This window comes from Sycon ciliatum, chromosome 10 (assembly GCF_964019385.1).
Source record: "Sycon ciliatum chromosome 10, ocSycCili1.1, whole genome shotgun sequence".
Lineage (NCBI taxonomy): Eukaryota > Metazoa > Porifera > Calcarea > Leucosolenida > Sycettidae > Sycon > Sycon ciliatum.
Window position 1 is genome coordinate 12,892,216 of NC_088652.1, and position 21,224 is coordinate 12,913,439.

The window sequence follows — 21,224 nt, forward strand, 5'->3', positions numbered from 1 at the left end:
AAAATCCAGCATCCAGTGTGGACACTGACTGCATACTGTGCACTGTACCATACCTACACTAGTTGCATAGTACGATGATTTGTGCTGGCCCCCACCCCTCACCCACCACTTTCCCCTTGAGCACCATTTCCCACCGTTAGTAACCCCAACATGCAATGTACAATGTAGGGTCTGCATGCATTGCCTGTCTAGATTTCGCCTGGCCCTCTCCGGATAGATGTCGTTGATGTCCCTGGCTACTACGCTGAGCTAGTGATGCACGCGCACCTCGTGTCCTGTTCACTGTAGATCTACCCTGCACCCAAGAACTCATGCTAATAATATAATAAAGTAGTAAATTGAAGCGCCTTACATGTTCTTTGCCTTTGGAAGCATAGTGCCTAGCCTAGTGGTTGGTGTTGGATAAGATCATGACAGTGACGCTAGCGTTACCAAGGTGACTCCAATGCGGGCTCTCCGCATATTCACAAAGGCCACTTAAGAACTGCCAAACATGAGGTGTAGCTAAACTACTGGCGTGACTGCAGTCCTGGCCAGAGAAATCAAGACCGCAGTGGAGTCAATGTGCCATCAGAGGGCTCAGCAGCATGATCCCACTTCAACGGTAGCCAGTACACAGTCTTACAGTCATAGGTGCTTTTCCCGACCGGACGAGACCACACGACGCTTGCGAACACCAGCACGAACAGCTCACCGGCAACGGCTCGCATGTACAAGCCAATCCAGCCGTTGTACCAAAATGCAGAGCACCATGAGAAGGAAACCGAAATACCACAAGCACACTTTCTGGATAAAATCAAACTATGAAGTCAAGATACAAGGGAGAATAAAGTAAAAGATACATCGACCTGTATTGGTGTGATACGTTTGTTTTAAAACTCATCAAACTTACCCAGTTTGGATGAAAACAAAGAGATAAATTTGATTGCCTATTCTCAAACAGAACCATACTAAAAATTCAACTTAATGTACATGTATCATAGTCTCTCAGTCAGCATGACATCTCGCGACTTGCATGGAGCTGGCAAATGAAATGAAAATAAGATAGAATAATGGATGCATTTGCGAGCCTCTTTTGCAATCTGATTATGACCACATGTGCATTGTAAATCCTGTTATCTGGCCTGCTAGAACAATAATAGTATTACGTTCAAGAAGTTATCTTATCACGCAATAAGATTAAAAATAGAAAGGTGAGCATTACATTTTTTCAACCAAAGCAAAAAATGAAGGATGAGCACTGTGGAAAATAAAGAGAGAAGGAGAAGAATAAAAGGAAAATAACTAAGGATGTAGTCGGTAAGAAAAATTCACCACAATTATCATTTCCAACTATTTGGGATAATTCCGTATTGATTAATCCGTATTGGTTGGGATTATTCACATATGCCCCGGTTCAAATTTCGTATCATCCCATTGCCCATAACCAAAATTATAGGCAAATCACACTCTGCGGCAATTATAGATATGGATGTCTTTGACAGAACTCAGTCGTACCTCTACCTCTCTCTTTCTCTCTCTCTCTCTATCTCTATCTATCTATCTCTCTCTCTCTCTCTATCTATCTATCTCTCTCTCTCTCAATCTCAATCTCTCCCCTCTACTCGTATATCTCTCCATCTCTCCCCTCTTTATCTCCGAGGCTTTCACCCTCTCTCTTAGCAATTCTAGATGATGACCTCATTACCGTCAACTTCAGATAGCGATGCAGATGGGCGCGTGGGCATATTTTCCTTATGTGCATTAGTCCTGCAAATTTCTACCGTTTTCCCCAGGAATGTGTCCTGGTTTCAAGGTCATCCACGGCTCTGTACCGGACTCCCACAAGCCAGCTAGTATGGCCTGGTCTACCAGAATAATACGTTGTGCGGTCAACACGCGATGCAGCCACTTGAAAAGTGCTCTCCGTATCCCACCGCATATATCACTCACAACGATCGAAATGAGTAGTTGCTAATAATAATAATAATAATAATTCTTTAAACACACGGCGAGGAGACAATAATTTGATAACCGCAATCAATAAAACTAGCTGAACCGACATTTGTGTACTTTATTCATGCAATGTAAAAACGGTGGAGACGATGTGCAATAAAACGATGAAAATATGAAGAAATGCTAGCTAGTCCTGATTGTTGTAATTCGTATTCCGACTCTTCGTTCACTGTATTGTGCCGTGGTCGTCATGGTTATGGACTACAGTTAAAAGTGTTGGAAGCTATCTATCAGCGTCTGTACAAGCCTAATTTGTGTGTACAGAAAGATAGTATAATTGGGTTGAAATTGTTCAAGTAACGTGTCGTGTTTAGTGCGGCCAAGCTTGGCCGTTAATGTTCTAGGTGTAATGTACTGCTGTTATGTGTTATCACGTTGTCTTTCCTTCCTTTCTCCTTTGTTCATTTCTCGCTTTGATTGTTAAAATTCACACTTGTAAATTTCACTGTTGTTGCTCTTAGTGTTATTTCTGCAACTTAGATTTTCTATAATAGTTCAATTTTTGTAAATTTCACTGTTGTTGCTCTTAGTGTTATTTCTGCAACTTAGATTTTCTATAATAGTTCAATTTTTGTTTCAGTGTCCTTTAGTACAACGACGATTCCTGATGAGTGTTGTACGAAAACTTGTTTGAATCCATATATTTTTTCCCTACACCATTTCTTCATATTTTCATCGTTTTATTGCACATCGTCTCCACCGTTTTTACATTGCATGAATAAAGTACACAAATGTCGGTTCAGCTAGTTTTATTGATTGCGGTTATCAAATAATAATTCTCGTCTACGTTCCAAAGGGAACTCACGACAATGGAGTGACAAAAAGCACCGCGGCAGAGAGAGAAAAGAGAAGATATGATATTTGACGAAAACAATCACGGTGTAGATTTCACATGAGTTCCAATACACCACATCAGCAAAGCTCTTTCTTAGAAAAATAAAAAATAAGATAAATGAAATGAAATCATTGGTCATCACAGTTAGTCATGTGCGTCCACACCAAAATCACAGCCGGTCATGTGTGTTCACACCACCGCAGAACAAATGTTACTCCACTTCTGCCGGTCAACTGCACAACTTCTTAGGGTTTCGAGGTTCCGGCTCGTCTTCAATGCGACGGCGGTGAACTTGACGTCTTGCTGGAGGGTGGTGACTAAACAGGACCTTGGAGCTCCCCTCCTGTGCCTCACAGCGTCCTCCATTGATGCGTATGCAATCATTGCTTGATTGCCTGGTGTCGATGATGGCTGGCGTAGGATGTGTCCAAGCAGACGCCATCTCGCTCGCTTTGCCATAGCGGATATTGGCTCAGTGTGAGCAAGCTCATACAGGTCATCATTCGACACGACACGAGGGTAGAATATACCAAGCATGTGCCGAAGTTGCTTGCGATGGATCTTGTCCAGGGAGTCTTCCAGTGCCTTAGAGAGGCCTGCGCAGCCAATATTGTACGTGAGGATTGGAAGAACGTATGCGTTGTAGAGTCGTACCATGGTGTTAGTTTGTAGATGTTGCCGCCGAAACCAGATCGCCTTCATTCGACCAAATGCCACAGCAGAAAGACCAATCCTGCGTGTCACATCTTGTGCAGTGCCAAACAGAGAGCCCAGAGTCCTGATGCTTCTCCATTGCTCTTGACCACGGTGCACTGTTGTTTCTGAAACTGGTTCAAGGTACATCCTGACCCATTCCGTTTTAGAAACATTGACTTTCAGGTCCCACTTGTCGAAGATGTCCTCTGCAAGTGCCAGAAGCTGACGGAGGTATGTGTGGGACGTTGATATGAAGTCAGCGTCGTCGGCATATGCTGTTTCCGGTGGTATCTGCGCATCTGCAGTCGGTCTTGGTGGTAGTGATGATCGAAGATCACGTAGTGCAGCTTCGAGGTATACCGTAAACAGTACAGGTGAAAGTCCGTCTCCTTGTGGTATTCCCTTTGTGGTTGGAAATGCAGGTGACTTAAATGATTCTATCTTCACCTCAAGTGTCGTGTTGGCCATGAGGTATCGAATGATGCGTACCTCATCGTCATTAGCAATCTGCTCACTGCGGAGTACTTGCAGAAGCTTCTCTCTGTTCACAGTATCAAATGCCTTGCTGAAATCAAGGCCGAGGACATGAATTTCTGCACTGAATCTCTCCACAATCGACGAAAGCCACCTCTTGCACCAGACTACATCCGCCGTCGACCTGTTGCGGCGAAAGCCGGACTGCCCGGGTGAAAGGTACTTCTCCACTCCCGGACGGATTCTGTTCAAGATAACGAGAGAAAGGCTTTTCCTGAGTGATGGGAGCAGGATGATCGGACGGAGATTAGCAGTAGGGCCCTTGGGCTTTCCCGGCTTCTGCAACGGGATGAGGGTGCCTTTGCCGACTTCGATGCCTTGGTGTGTTTCGAAAACGTTGTTGAGAATTGATGATATTAGCTTGGCTGTCGCGGGTCCGCTATACTTCAGGAGCTCTGCTGGTAGCTCGTCAGGGCCACATGCACGTCCATTCTTGAGGCGCCTAAAAGAATGCGCGACCTCATGCTGTGTAATAGGGCAGTCTAGGGGCCTTGGAATGCCTTCAAAAGGCTCAATGACCCTGCAGGTGGCTGGTCCAAGCTGCTGTTGAAAGTGCTTAGCTACTACTTTGGCTTTCCCTTCATTATTTAGAATTCGCTTGCCATTCATATCCTCGACAGTAACAGCGCCATCACGCTTCGGTTGCAATTGCTTGACTGCTGCAAACATCTGTGCATTGTCCTTGAGGTCTTCAATTCTCTTCACTTGCCCGTCCAGATAGTCTGATGCCAGTTGACGTGACTTCCTCTTTATTTGGTTTTGAATTTTGTTCCGCTCTTGCTGTAGCTTCTTACGCTTAGCAATATCCCGCGTGCTATTGATGTCCATTCGTAGCTTTTTCTGTCGCATGGATAAGGCCTCCACGTCAACAGTTGCGTATGGCAGGCTGGACTTAGGTCTGTACCCAAGGACAGTCGCAGCGACGCCCCGAAGAGCTTTATTCAGAGAATGCATGTTTGAGTTCGGATCCAGTTTACAGCAAAATTTGGTTGCTTCTTTCTCCATTTCCTCTGTGAACTTGCATCTTGCATCTCCACAGGAGAACTTTCCCAAGTTTAATGGCTTGACCGATGCACGACAGCCCTTCGGCTTCCATACACTAGGCAGCAATTTCCGTGAGAATCGGCATATGACAAGGCGATGGTCCGACGATGTCTCAATGCCAGCATAACTCCTGGCATCCTGTAGCAATGACTTGGTGTTGTGCTTACACAGAACGAAGTCTATTTGATTATAAATTGGGGTTCCACCTGGGCACCTACCCTCCCATGTCGTAAGGTGACGACTGGGGTGCTGAAAGCACGTATTGGCAAGGAGAAATCCGTTCATGTCTGCAAAGTGCACCAGTGCGTCGCCGTTTCTGTTACGCTGTCCTTTCGTATGTCTACCAATACATGCCTCCCCATCTCTGCGTGGTCCGACTTTGGCGTTGAAGTCGCCAAGTACGAACACCAGCGCGCTGTTCCGCAGGTCGTGGATGACGTTTGTAAGCGAGTCGTAGAACTTCTCTAACTCCTCGGGCGCTTTTCCAGTTATAGCTGATGTAGGACCATAAGCATTGACGACGCTGAGCAGCAGCCAGCGTTTTCCGGTTCCGTATGGCACATGAAATTGTGCTACAGCGATGCGCTCCGTATCTCGGGCGGACCATGCGCTGTGCAGGGAGCTTGACAGGGTCGGCCCGACAAGAAACCCCAAGCCGCGAGCAGGCGTGTCTGGTTTGAATGTAACTAGCTGGTGTTCGTCTATCCTCTCGTTCAGGTTCTCCTGCAACTTCGTTTCCTGCAGCGCGATAATGTCAAGATTGAATTTTTCGGCCTCGCGAACAAGCGCTCTCCGCTTCGCGACAGAGGAAAGTCCTCGTGCGTTCAGAGCACCAAACCTCCATTCCTCCTTTCCCATAAATAATAACGTTTCACTCCATTGAAAGACAAATCTATCAATAGGCCATTGCTTCTCGCTCCAAGAGCTCGAAGAACTTCAAGTTGTCAGCTCGAAGTCAGCCTACAACCTAGTAGTTGCTATAGCACCTGCATATTGTTCAATACGACCTTGTCATATGAGTGTGACATATCGTTAACAAAAGTGGATGACTGGATGTGCATGCACACGCGGGATTACTACTGGTGCAGCCAAGCAAAATAATATTATCATATTTTTAATACGACAATACCATGAACTATCCAGAGATGGAGAAAAAGCTAAAGTCAGAATATGCGTCAGGAAGTGAAGGTTGATGTGCTCTAACGATGATAATGTCTATAAGGGAGCGTGTGGAGAACAATTCTAGCACTGTTTCACTGCATGATCTAACATCGGACACTGATGCAAGGTGATGAATGACACTGAGATACACTCAGGTGCAAGATGGCCAGCGAACTGATCCCAGCAGATAGGGATCATATTGAATAAACAGCGGTGTAAAGAATACATGAGATTATGGATACCATGAGACGAAGTATAACTTTCAGATAGAGATGCGATGATCCAGATTCTATAACACTTTTATTGTTATACAGACTCCTTCGCTAGACTAGGGTGTTTGATTATGGCTCGGCGTCGCGAGAAGGTGCCGCGGGCCGCCTCAATGCCGGATACACGAACCTTGGACAGCTGTCGCACGGTGCCTGGGGTCCAGAGTAGTCACTGCGATGTTTGCAGATGATATACTTGTGCGTGTGATCGAAGAAGTAGCTCCAGACGCGACGCATGTGGTTGGCCAGGTACGGCACAGCGCACGAACGTTGCACTGTGTTGTACTTCCAGTCGATGTCGTTGACGCCTGTGACAAACCAGCCGGACCAAGCACCGCTGAACCACTGGATCTGGTAAGCCACGATATCGCCACCCTCGATAATGTAGTCTGCGTTGGTGTCCAGTCCAGCTACCCATCTACAATCGCTAGTTCTTCTACGTGTAACCTCCGTACACTGGGATTGGGAGCCTAGCTCATGATTAACACAGTCACTACCGGAACATACAGCAAGAGCACTGTGTCCAAACACAACAACCAACACCACAACTAGACTAGCTACCGCCCATATCTTCATGATTACAGCAGTGGAAACGCTGCTCAACTGCTTTACCAAAGGCAAGAGTATTTCAAATATTATTTGCAAGAAAGGTTTCTTAGAGTCGAGAACTGATGCGCAGGAAGAGAAGTGGAGGGGAATTCTGCTTTGCCTTCTCGAAATCGTTGTATTTTATATTGTCCCGCCCGTGCACTTGGGTATGGATCGTGAGCGGGGTATCACGTAGGAAGACTAGAGTACAAACCCCATAATTATGATACCCTTATTCATGCAGAGGAGTACAATGTTCTATAGCAATCGGTTAACAACATCTAGGTCTATTGAGAAAATACTGGAAAGGATTTGGCCGTTCATGATGTGAAATCTGAACACTGCGTAGGCGATCAGGTTGCCACTCCCAGAGACACATCCTCAGAGGACCGTACCTGCCTACTGGTAAATGTATGGGACGAGCAGACACCAAAGCTTGCCTGTTTTGCTCGTTAGGCCCACTGTGTAAACAGGGGTACATTAAAATGTTTACGTGTCGAGTGTTTTTAGGACTCGACACGTGCATGTACATGAAACGATCAAGATGGAGAGATTGGTGAACGGTCAGTCATTCACGTCCAACCCACACTAAACATGTCAAAGAACAACGAAGAATGGTGTGGCAAGGACAAGAGACATCATGACGGCAGTGTAACATAGGCCATTGTCAAACTGCCACCTCGCGCTGTGTTCGATAACGTCCAAGTGACACCAAGCAGATCATCATCATCATGATCTTTTCATGATGGCGATCCGAACGTGCAGCTGTACGAAGTCAGTCATTGTGCAAGACTAATGCACTCGCCATGCATGTACAGTAGGTCTCGCCATACATGTGCAGTGCCGAGGTGCAGAGACAGAATGATCAATCCAATACTAGTAATCACGTTCTACAGTGGACTCTGCAGGCCATTGATGCCAACGCAGTAGACACATGACCTGTCAACTAAGCGTCGTTTTGGGTTTTGATCGTGACCCTCTGCTCTAGTGTCATAATGTGATCATGACAGCATATCCCACGCAGTAATGTAAATGCTCACTGTTCACTGCAATCCACGTATTTACAAATACATGTACTGGCAAGAGGAACTTCACATTGAATAGTCACAACTAAGCTAGGATGATGTTGCTAACAACCAAAGCCCAATGTTGGTTTAGGGTGTACGGTTCGAGTGAAGAATGTGCCTTACTCTTAGCTCGTACTGTGTGAGTTCAAGTATAGACCCATTCGTCGCAGGCAACATGCATGTAGATGGAGTGGTGTTTAGTTGTGGTGTCGCACACACACAAGAAAGAGATAATCTGATAATGTTGGCTGCAAGCTATTTTGTGAGAGTGTCTATACATGTAGATTCTATTGGCTAGGGAGTATGTGGAAATACGCTCATGTGAGGATGTTTTAAAATTTCGCAGATGATCAGTGCACTTAGGTATGGCTGCGGAAGACAGCAGCGCAGAGAGTGTTTAAAAAAAGCATTCAATTTAGCATGCAGAGGGTGGTAAACATACGGTAGTCGCTTACTCTCCCTGTGGTTCAATTGTAAGCTATCCATCAACGGCTACGGTATCTGAAAGACTTTTGAAACGCTCAACGGTGCAACTGGAGACACCATTCAATATCATCCAAGATCATCACGCTCATACCATCTAAGAGTATGTTCATTGAATCATGCATCCACTCTCGGGGCACGCTCTAATACTCTTGGTATAGGTGGAGCGCATGCATACAGGCATGTACCTGTAGAACGTGATTGTGCCATGCATTTTCATTTCGTACATCCCCTTTTCCCGCATGCATGTCACCACCCAGATGCACACAGTCAATCCCTGGCTACGCTTTGGAACTGTTTTCGTTGCCTATGTCCTCATCTCTCTTCGCTTTGTTTTTGCTGCCTGGGCCGTCTCATTTATCTTTGCTTGCTTGCTTGCTTGCTTGCTTGTATTGCTGAGGGAACAGATGCTGTTTTGTATTCGTGGGTCCCCATGGTGCATGGGCCACGCGTACTCATCCGGCGGATATGTGTGAATAATAATAATAATAAAATTAATGTCACCACCCAGCATGTCTATCATCTGTCATACCATCTGTCAGGGTTCTGCAGATGAACTCGTCACGATCTTCCGCAATTGAGTAGACCTTGAAAGGGTCCTAGTGCCATGCAATCCAGCGTAGAGCAGTGTACTTCACAGTCACGTAAAGTGTAACATGTCCGCCGCTACCATACATACCACCACTCATGCCTTGTGTAACACGTATCACACTGAATGAACGGCGCCACCAGACGGTGAACGACGTGTAGACGACCCGGTGACGCGTAAATCTACCCTGCCGCCACTATCACAGTATCAGCATCAATGCACTGGACTAAGACTTAGGAAGAGCAAGAGACCAGCCGACCAGCATATACCTTGAATGCCTCCTCGGCCTGTGCCCCGATGACAGCACCTGGTGCTGATTCAGAGGTTCAGTTCTGACAAGATCAAAAGACTGGCTGGATGAGAAAGGCCAAGAGGGGGGAGGGGGTGATGTCTACAAAATGATGGAAAACACACGACTACTTTGTACCGCACTGTACACGAAGTAACGTTATGAACAGGACACATGCATACATGTACATGCATATGTGCGTATGTGTGACAATGCTATTCAACCTGCGAGGATAAATAAGTAAGTACATGTACGTCACAGAAATGAATATCCCTTCAGCTTGAGATGAGTGCATGGCAGTTCTTGCTGCGTAGGGTTTCACACACTCAACAATAGCATGCGATGAAAGAGCGTATTATTCAAAACTCCCACACATGATCCCAGGGCGCTTGGCGAGGAGCATCTGAGGGATGGCCCGCGTCCAGCTTCAAAGAAGGAGGAGCCGACTGCAGCGCTCCAGCATGTTGTGTTTACCACCCCCTGATCATAGTAACTTGTCAACCAGCCATACACTGGTAAGAACACATTTCGGACAATGGTCATGACTTAATGGCGTACACGCTCGTCACCCCTATTCATGAGCACCTCCAGGGTTGAATTCATGGACATCTCCATGCTGGTATCCAGAGTACAGACATGTACATGAAAGCTCCCACGGAGCCTATATACTTTTACTTTTATTCATAAGCATGGCTCCAGTGACGTGCACTAGTCACGTCCATTCCCTGTGACTCCAACTTCACCACAACCCCCTTCAACCTCACAATATACTTGTCGCTTCCACCCTGAACGAGCAGCGGCACATACATTATACATCGAGAAGACAGTTCAAAAACGTGGACGTTATTCCCCGCATGGATATTGGCAAGATGCTGCCAAAATAATGGGAAACGAGTAACAAAAGAGCAGTATAAAAGGAGTGCAAGTTGCTGCCAAAGGTCAGAACACTTCTCTCCCAAGCTTCAATTTGAGTTCAGCAAAGTTTAGCAATCCTCCACAACCTTCAACCCCTTGGCCATCACTTCACACTTCTGTAATCATGAAGATATGGGCGGTAGCTAGTCTAGTTGTGCTGTTGGTTGTTGTGTTTGGACACAGTGCTCTTGCTGGATGTTCCGGTAGTGACTGTGTTAATCATGAGCTAGGCTCCCAATCCCAGTGTACGGAGGTTACACGTAGAAGAACTAGCGATTGTAGATGGGTAGCTGGACTGGACACCAACGCAGACTACATTATCGAGGGTGGCGATATCGTGGCTTACCAGATCCAGTGGTTCAGCGGTGCTTGGTCCGGCTGGTTTGTCACAGGCGTCAACGACATCGACTGGAAGTACAACACAGTACAACGTTCGTGCGCTGTGCCGTACCTGGCCAACCACATGCGTCGTGTCTGGAGCTACTTCTTCGATCACACGCACAAGTACATCATCTGCAAACATCGCAGTGACTACTCTGGACCCAAGGCACCTTGCGACGGCTGTCCAACCCTCGTCTATCCGGCACCAAAGCTGCAGGTCCGTGAGGAGCTCCCTCGCGAGGAGGCTCGCACTCGTGCACCGACGCCCGCTCCTATTCCCGATCGTCCTCGTGGTGGGCATCGCGGTGTCGTCAATGAGCCATAAAGAAACAAACCACTTAAGCTACATTGACTATGCATGTCATTTTGTCATCTTCACTTAGTTCTCCCCTTCTGCTATCTTGATGATGGTCTCTCAGTAGAAACAATAATCAGTGACGAATATAATAATATTATACCCTTCAGCCTATGTGCATATTCATTACCCAATGCATAATATTTCTCCTGTTCTATTCTATCAATTTCAGTTTTTCGACATCGTCCCCAGGCCTATTCTGTATTCACTCTGTCTTGGCCGATTTTATTGCCTCATTCCATGTGTCTGGCTACCTTATTCTATTTCCCCCCCCCCCCCCTGTTATGCTACCCATTCAATATCGCACAAGTGGTAACCCCTGGATGGCTACCCGCCCCTAGGTTATCTTCAACCCTGAAATAAAGAATACGGTAACAATAATAATCCGGCCATCCGGTGAGTTGTGTATCTTGTCAAAAATCCAGCATCCAGTGTTGACACTGACTGCATACTGTGCACTGTACCATACCTACACTAGTTGCACTGTACGATTTGTGCTGGCCCCCAACACTCACCCACCACTTTAACCCCGTCAGCACCTTTTCCCACCGTTAGTAACCCTAACATACAATGTACAATGTAGGGTCTGCATGCATTGCCTGTCTAGATTTCGCCTGGCCCTCTCTGGCTAGATGTCGTTGATGTCCATGGCTACTACGCTGAGCTAGTGATGCACGCGCACCTCGTGTCCTGTTCACTGTAGATCTACCCTGCACCAAAGAACTCATGCTAATAATATAATAAAGTAGTAAATTGAAGCGCCTTACATGTTCTTTGCATTTGGAAGCATAGTGCCTAGCCTAGTGGTTGGTGTTGGATAAGATCATGACAGTGACGCTAGCGTTACCAAGGTGACTCCAATGCGGGCTCTCCGCATATTCACAAAGGCCACTTTAAAACTGCCAAGCATGAGCTGTAGCTAAACTACTGGCGTGACTGCAGTCCTGGCCAGAGAAATCAAGACCGCAGTGGAGTCAATGTGCCATCAGAGGGCTCGGCAGCATGATCCCACTTCAACGGTAGTCTTCCAGTAATAGGTTCTTTTCCCGACCGGACGAGACCACACGACGCTTGCGAACACCAGCACGAACAGCTCACCGGCAACGGCTCGCATGTACAAGCCAATCCAGCCCTTGTACCAAAATGCAGAGCACCATGAGAAGGAAACCGAAATACCACAAGCACACTTTCTGGATAAAATCAAACTATGAAGTCAAGATACAAGGGAGAATAAAGTAAAAGATACATCCACCTGCATTGGTGTGATACGTTTGTTTTAAAATTCCTCAAACTTACCCAGTTTGGATGAAAACAAAGAGATAAATTTGATTGCCTATTCTCAAACAGAACCATACTAAAAATTCAACTTAATGTACATGTATCATAGTCTCTCAGTCAGCATGACATTTCGCGACTTGCATGAAGCTGGCAAATGAAATGAAAATAAGATAGAATAATGGATGCATTTGCGAGCCTCTTTTGTAATCTGATTATGACCACATGTACATTGTAAATCCTGTTATCTGGCCTGCTAGAACAATAATAGTATTACGTTCAAGAAGTTATCTTATCACGCAATAAGATTAAAAATAGAAAGGTGAGCATTACATTTTTCAATCAAAGCAAAAAATGAAGGATGAGCACCGTGGACAATAAAGAGAGAAGGAGAAGAATAAAAGGAGAAAACTAAGGATGTCGTCGGTAAGAAGAATTCACCATAATTGTCAATTCAAACAATTCCGGATAATTCCGTGTTGATTATTCTGTATTGGTTGGGATTATTCATCAATGCCTCGGTTCACATTTCGTATCACCTTATCGCCCATACCTAAAATTTGGGCAAATGCAGTGGACACGCTCTGTCGCAATTATAGATATGGATGTCTTTGACAGAACTCGTACCTTTACCTACCTCTCTTTCTTTCTCTCTCTCTCTCTCTCTCTCTCTCTCTCTCTCTCTCTCTCTCTCTCTCTCCCTCTCTCTCTCCCTCACCCACGTGCCCACCTCCACAAAGAGTCAGAGGAGTGACCTAACAAAACTCTTGTCACTGGAGAATATATAAATCAAAGGAAAGTCACTTCTTTTAGTCTTACAGCATTTTTCCAGGTTGCGGGCTGTACCCAGATGTAGCGAACAATAGCGGCAGCTGCTCTTGCTCTGCCTTGGACGTAGCTTAGGGCTGTCCCTAGCCTCGCAATCAGTTCTGGTATGGATCTGAAATTCCAATGACCGCTCAGTCTTAGCTGGATGGATTGATGCAGTTGTTCACACCAGCCTGATCATCATCGATGCTGCTGCTGCTGTTGTTGTCGTTCGTGGTGGTGCTGCTGCTGCTGTTGAAGGGATTCTCGTGTTGGCTGCTCGGTGAGATTGTGACGATGTTGTAGCGTAGCTTCATCATCGGCTCCCCAGGCAGGTCGACTACGGTGGTTGGCCAGTCCATGCTGAAATCCAGGGCAGGATCGTTCTCGGCACGGGCCTCGGCTGCCGTGTCTGGCTCAAAGCTCTCGTGAAGGAAGGACGCCATGCTTTCGAGAGAGCTACACGACCTCCTGCCACTTGCTGGCACGTCCAAATTGCCCTGTCTTCCCTTCAAGTGGGAGGAAACTCGCACAGGTATATCCCAAAAGGAGTCATGTGTATCCCCCTTGCCGCCATCGGCTCTGTCAGAGGCATGCTGTTTGTTGGCTGGCTTTTTCTTCGTGGCATGACGCAGATTGACTGTGGGCTTGCTTGGTTCTTTCCCTGCAACAATTTGATCAGGGCGTGAGCCTCGCCGCGTGATAATAACGATAATAGCTCCCACCAAGGCAATGCTAATGACGATGACAGGCGTGTAAATGAACATAACAAGGCTGATTCGGGTCGTCGGTGGTGGTGGTGGTGGAGTTAGAAATGGCGTAGCTGAGCTGGCACTGCTGCTGCTGCTGCTGCTGCTGCTATGACTGCTGCTCGCGGGTCTGGTGACCATTTCCAAGTCGGACAGCGTCTGCTGGCTTGCATCTGGGCACACGTACATACACAGGACCATTGAATATCAGACTTCTTTTATATCTTAATATCTTTCTTCCTTTTAAATTTGTACCCTATTCTACATGTATATCACACCTATAATTATTAGTTCTTGGAGAACCCCTTGATGTAGACTTTGGCCTTTGGGGAATCCCTCGAATAATATTAAAGGAGAAGTTAAGGCAAAAATTAAAATTTCACCAGTTGTAGTCTTCGGGGTGCTGAGTCGAATGGTCTTGGTCCGAGAAAGCTGAGACGCTCCCTTCCTACTTGAATCCCAATCGAACTCGCGCACTTCCACCGAAACTGGGTGACTGCGCCCTACTAGATGGGGATTTGTATGCAAAATGTCACTAAAAGCGCCATTTCGTTCTTATAAAAGCACGGATGACCACGATTGACCCATATGTTGTAGTCTTTTGGACGCTGAGTCGACTGGTTTTGGTCCGAAAAGGCTGCGATGTAGCGTTCCTCCTTTATTCCCAATCGAACATGGTTGAACAAGCGGTCACGTGCTCCTGGGTGCCCAAATCACCTGGTCACCACGCCAGCAGGCGACAAATTTCACACCAAGGTTCAACTCGAGTTCAACTCGAGTGACAGGAGTGCACCCAAAAAAGGTCAAACAGGCTAGTAAGTTGTACCCTGCAGGCACGGTGACCAGGTGACTGGTGTACGCAGGACCACGTGACCGCTTGTTCAACCATGTTCGATTGGGAATAAAGGAGGAACGCTGCATCGCAGCCTTTTCGGACCAAAACCAGTCGACTCAGCGTCCAAAAGACTACAACATATGGGCCAATCGTGGTCATCCGTGCTTTTATAAGAACGAAATGGCGCTTTTAGTGACATTTTGCATACAAATCCCCATCTCGTAGGGCGCAGTCACCCAGTTTCGGTGGAAGTGCGCGAGTTCGATTGGGATTCAAGTAGGAAGGGAGCGTCTCAGCTTTCTCGGACCAAGACCATTCGACTCAGCACCCCAAAGACTACAACTGGTGAAATTTTGATTTTTGCCTTAACTTCCCCTTTAATATACGCATCCATGGTTGTGCACATGCAACACACATGCCCAGGCACGCATCCCCCCCCCCCCCCCATGCACACACACATACACGTATGCAACCAACCAAACACACGACAAAACATAGAAAGAGTCATACAATACATGTTACATCATCCAGCATGCTCCTTCTTTCTTTTCTTTTTTTACCCGAGTTCAGATTTTGCTGCACACTGGCTTTGAAAAACGAGACATGGTCCATGAAGGCTCGGGTAAATTTCTCGACATCCTGCGGCTCCTCAACCTAGCACAGGGTAGTCTGTGCAACCTATGGTGCAGCTCTCTAGAGAATGGTCGGAACTCAATGACTGGCACTGGCACTGTGCATGTAAGTTATGTGTAGTCTGAAAAAAGAGAGCTATGTACCGGTAGATGCAACATATGCGGAGGGGGGGGGGGCTTCCCATCTGTGCGCTCAGAGAGCTTTTTGTTCCGGCAGGAAGGATACTCCTGAACACGGGCCTTGCCCGAAAATTCAGAAAACTTTGTTCTGTTTCCATTCATTGGTGTAGCCCAGCCGGACTATTTTTTAAATGGTCAAAAGGAGTGTTGAGAGGATATGCGCTTAGGAAGGAAGCGCGATCAAACGAAATATAAAATAGAAGAAGAAAACACATGGGAACGAGTTATGAAGCAACTATCCACGACTGTGCTTGCAAGTGTTGAGTTTCGGAGAGAAAAGAGCAGTACGTGGCATGTGGCCTCAAATTTCCTAACACTTTGAAAATTCTCCGTTAAGTCCAAATTTGAAATTGTAATTTGTATTTGCTCGCAGTGGACATAGATAGTTTGATGCGCTCCCCATGATATCAAGCGAATGGCCGAGGGCCCTCTTGATTGGTGTGAGCTGCCAGTATGATGCAAGCCAGATATTGATTGATCGAAGAAGGATAGATTTTCCATCACTGTGGATAAGAGTCATACTGTAGCTCAGTTGGTTAGAGCATTGCTCGCGAACAGCAAGGTCCCTGGTTCGAGTCCCGGTGGTGTGATTGATGATTTTTTCTTTCTTTCATATCTGGCTTGCAAGTGTTGAGTTTCGGAGAGAAAAGAGCAGTACGTGGCATGTGTCCTCAAATTTCCCATCCACGACGGTGACAACATAATAAGCAGTCGGAAAGTGCGATAACAGGGCACAAAACTGACTGGCTACTGAGACATTCAACGACCTGAGACCTAGCTATAACACATCTCCAGTGTACAAACCAACAGCCTTCCAACTAACTTGGAAGGTTCAACGTTGGGTAGGACCAAAGAGTGGAAGGTGAGCACAGCGACTCATTATCCGAGTTCAAACGAAATTATAATCAATAAATTTTACAGTTTGCGCGAGAGTCGGGCAGGCAGAGTTGTACGCATCCGCAAGAATGCTGCCACCCCCAAGGATCAAAGTACAGGTACGCGCCTCCTAGATCGCTCGATCAACAAAACCTGACCTAGATAATAAAAGCGGCCAGGAATTGCATACTTTCATCTTGAGCATGATACTGGTCTATCGTCAGAAGGTGCCAGCTGAATCAAGATTGAATGTCCTAATCCAACGCATGGCCATGGCCGATATTTACCCGGCTGCACCCCGGGCCAAACACAATCTCTAGGTCTGTGTTGGAGGAACTTCCCACGCTATTGCAGACTGCCGAAACATCACATGCCCATGCTCGTGCGGTCCTTTGTATTGGGCACTGAGCCCGTCTGGGTTACAGGGCGAAACAAAATATGCCTGTATTGGGAGATTGAACACAGGTCATTTTATCGCTCGAGCTTCCACAGCTGTGGTGGTGTTATTAATTATTGCTTTACGACTGGCAGTCAAACGAAGTGGCTGCCGCTCGGAGTGGAATCATTGCACTTTAGAGAGACTACGTCGACGATTTTATTTGACTGACACTGATTGTACATGTACAATGTCTTGGAGGGTTTCATCTTACCTTCTCCACCTTTAGTGTACGTGATAGACCAGGTCAACAGCAACAGCAGTAGATGAAGCAGAGCTTTTGCCCTCTTCCCTTCTCTTTCCTTGAAAACTCCCTTCATCATTGGAGTAAATGGACGCCTTCAACCGCTTTCCATCTCGCGAACAAACTTCAAAAGACTTATGAAGGTTCAAGTACGTAGATGTGGACGTAACGGATATGCGGGCATCGCATTCAGAGTGAGAGAGCTATTGTCTCTGTACCTGTGGATCCCCTTCAAGTCTTGTATGAAAGCGAAGTAAGGCAATACAACATTGCGTTGGTCGCACACAAGAAACGGATAACAGCAATCGATCACGAGCAGCATCGCTCCTTGCCCTACATTTCTTGGCTTGCCTGCCTTCACCGAGTTCAGCCCTCACCAGCTCAACTAACTTCAAGCAGTTGCCATTTTTATATCAGCTTGTACTTTTGACCTGTATGAACCCTTGAACCGTCAAAAACGTCACCACTCATGCGACTATTATTATTTTAGCAAAGAACTGGGTTTCGTTTGCTGAAAACAGGGAGTCCGAACACTGTCAGTGTGAATTGTCATGCTATGCCGGTCACTTTTAGTCTTCTCCGCAAACATCTTTCTATATCCAGGTGGATCAGGCCAGGCGAAACAGTGAACCTACATGAAGACAAACAACAAAGAAACTTAAAGTTCATGTCGGCATGCCGAGAAGATAGAAAAGTGATGAGAAGACGAATGTGAGAAATTTTCCCCGGTGTGTAGTGTACTGATGCAGGTGTGGATAGTAGGAGCACTGGTAATAAGAGGTACTGGAGGGAGAGACGTAGAGAGCCTGATAACAGTGGACCCAAACTGACTAGATCCGACAACACCACAAAAACCTCAATGCCGTACTTCACGGCTTGTTAGCCGACGACCCCCACAGTCAACTGAGCATTCACAACTCTCGCGAGTCTCGGGGTGAGGGTAACACTAACAACAACATGGATGCAGCTAACGAGGTTTTGCCCCTGCCGGGCACTGGTTGTGACACTTAGCCCTCCCTGAATGCGAGGTGCTGCATCTGCCACCTTGGTATAATCACGAATGGTGGTGGCATGACACAAGCCGAGAATTAGAAACTTCAACAGCTGGTTGTGTTTCTCCTATCCATCTGTGAAGGCGGGTGTAAATTGCGCCCCCCCCCCCCAAATATGATAATACACACCCTGGGACACACACCTCAGACCTCAGACCTGCCCATCGCGGAAGCGATGATAGCGAACAGCTATGTTAGACATAGCTTGTGCTACACACACACACACACACACACACACACACACACACACACACACACACACACACCTGACCTGACCTGACCTTTGACGCCCATCGCCGGAGGCAATGATTGCAATGCTACGGCAGAAGCCATAGCAACTTGTGCTGGGATTGCACCATTCAACAACTTGCAAGGCTGAAGAATCGACCGTCACTATTCAGCCTGGTCTACACCATACAGCTACATGTATTTGAAGTGACTTTTTCTGGTGAATCCCTATTTTTTGTCTTTTTTGTTTGTCTTTTTTTCCTTTCTTCCCCCGCACACACATCACACCATATACTCCGGCATGCACTGGCTGTTGGTAACCACCCAGGAGAATGAAAGAAAAGTCAGGAAGAGTCTTCACACACACACACACACACACACACACACACACACACACACACACACACACACACACACACACACACACACACACACACACACACACACACACACACACACACACACACACACACACACACACACACACACACACACACACACACACACACACACACACACACACACACACACACACACACACACACACACACACACACACACACACACACACACACACACACACACACACACACACACACACACACACACACACACACACACACACACACACACACACACACACACACACACACACACACACACACACACACACACACACACACACACACACACACACACACACACACACACACACACACACACACACACACACACACACACACACACACACACACACACACACACACACACACACACACACACACACACACACACACACACACACACACACACACACACACACACACACACACACACACACACACACACACACACACACACACACACACACACACACACACACACACACACACACACACACACACACACACACACACACACACACACACACACACACACACACACACACACACACACACACACACACACACACACACACACACACACACACACACACACACACACACACACACACACACACACACACACACACACACACACACACACACACACACACACACACACACACACACACACACACACACACACACACACACACACACACACACACACACACACACACACACACACACACACACACACACACACACACACACACACACACACACACACACACACACACACACACACACACACACACACACACACACACACACACACACACACACACACACACACACACACACACACACACACACACACACACACACACACACACACACACACACACACACACACACACACACACACACACACACACACACACACACACACACACACACACACACACACACACACACACACACACACACACACACACACACACACACACACACACACACACACACACACACACACACACACACACACACACACACACACACACACACACACACACACACACACACACACACACACACACACACACACACACACACACACACACACACACACACACACACACACACACACACACACACACACACACACACACACACACACACACACACACACACACACACACACACACACACACACACACACACACACACACACACACACACACACACACACACACACACACACACACACACACACACACACACACACACACACACACACACACACACACACACACACACACACACACACACACACACACACACACACACACACACACACACACACACACACACACACACACACACACACACACACACACACACACACACACACACACACACACACACACACACACACACACACACACACACACACACACACACACACACACACACACACACACACACACACACACACACACACACACACACACACACACACACACACACACACACACACACACACACACACACACACACACACACACACACACACACACACACACACACACACACACACACACACACACACACACACACACACACACACACACACACACACACACACACACACACACACACACACACACACACACACACACACACACACACACACACACACACACACACACACACACACACACACACACACACACACACACACACACACACACACACACACACACACACACACACACACACACACACACACACACACACACACACACACACACACACACACACACACACACACACACACACACACACACACACACACACACACACACACACACACACACACACACACACACACACACACACACACACACACACACACACACACACACACACACACACACACACACACACACACACACACACACACACACACACACACACACACACACACACACACACACACACACACACACACACACACACACACACACACACACACACACACACACACACACACACACACACACACACACACACACACACACACACACACACACACACACACACACACACACACACACACACACACACACACACACACACACACACACACACACACACACACACACACACACACACACACACACACACACACACACACACACACACACACACACACACACACACACACACACACACACACACACACACACACACACACACACACACACACACACACACACACACACACACACACACACACACACACACACACACACACACACAC

The 21,224-nt window shown here is 46.9% G+C and overlaps 2 protein-coding genes across 2 annotated transcripts; both read right to left on the reverse strand.

Annotated features, from left to right (window-relative positions):
- Positions 1-3,019: 3,019 nt before the first annotated feature.
- Positions 3,020-3,673, reverse strand: LOC135826659 (uncharacterized). The gene has a single exon (XM_065339260.1). The coding sequence runs from the start codon at positions 3,671-3,673 to the stop codon at positions 3,020-3,022; it is 654 nt and encodes a 217-aa protein (XP_065195332.1).
- Positions 3,674-12,228: 8,555 nt separating this feature from the next.
- Positions 12,229-17,578, reverse strand: LOC135826244 (uncharacterized). The gene is made up of 2 exons (XM_065338873.1): positions 17,206-17,578; positions 12,229-14,205 (listed from the first exon to the last, which is right to left on the reverse strand). Exons 1-2 carry the CDS (start codon positions 17,312-17,314, stop codon positions 13,442-13,444), a joined length of 873 nt encoding a protein of 290 aa, XP_065194945.1. The 5' UTR covers positions 17,315-17,578; the 3' UTR covers positions 12,229-13,441.
- Positions 17,579-21,224: the final 3,646 nt, after the last annotated feature.

Excerpts from the sequence above, each read along its gene's own strand:
- LOC135826659 (XM_065339260.1), bottom strand. The coding sequence starts at position 3,673 with ATGTACCTTGAACCAGTTTCAGAAACAACAGTGCACCGTGGTCAAGAG.
- LOC135826244 (XM_065338873.1), bottom strand. The coding sequence starts at position 17,314 with ATGATGAAGGGAGTTTTCAAGGAAAGAGAAGGGAAGAGGGCAAAAGCT. Across the intron at positions 14,206-17,205 it reads GTACACTAAAGGTGGAGAAG|ATGCAAGCCAGCAGACGCTG; the intron begins GTAAGATGAAAC and ends ACGTGTGCCCAG.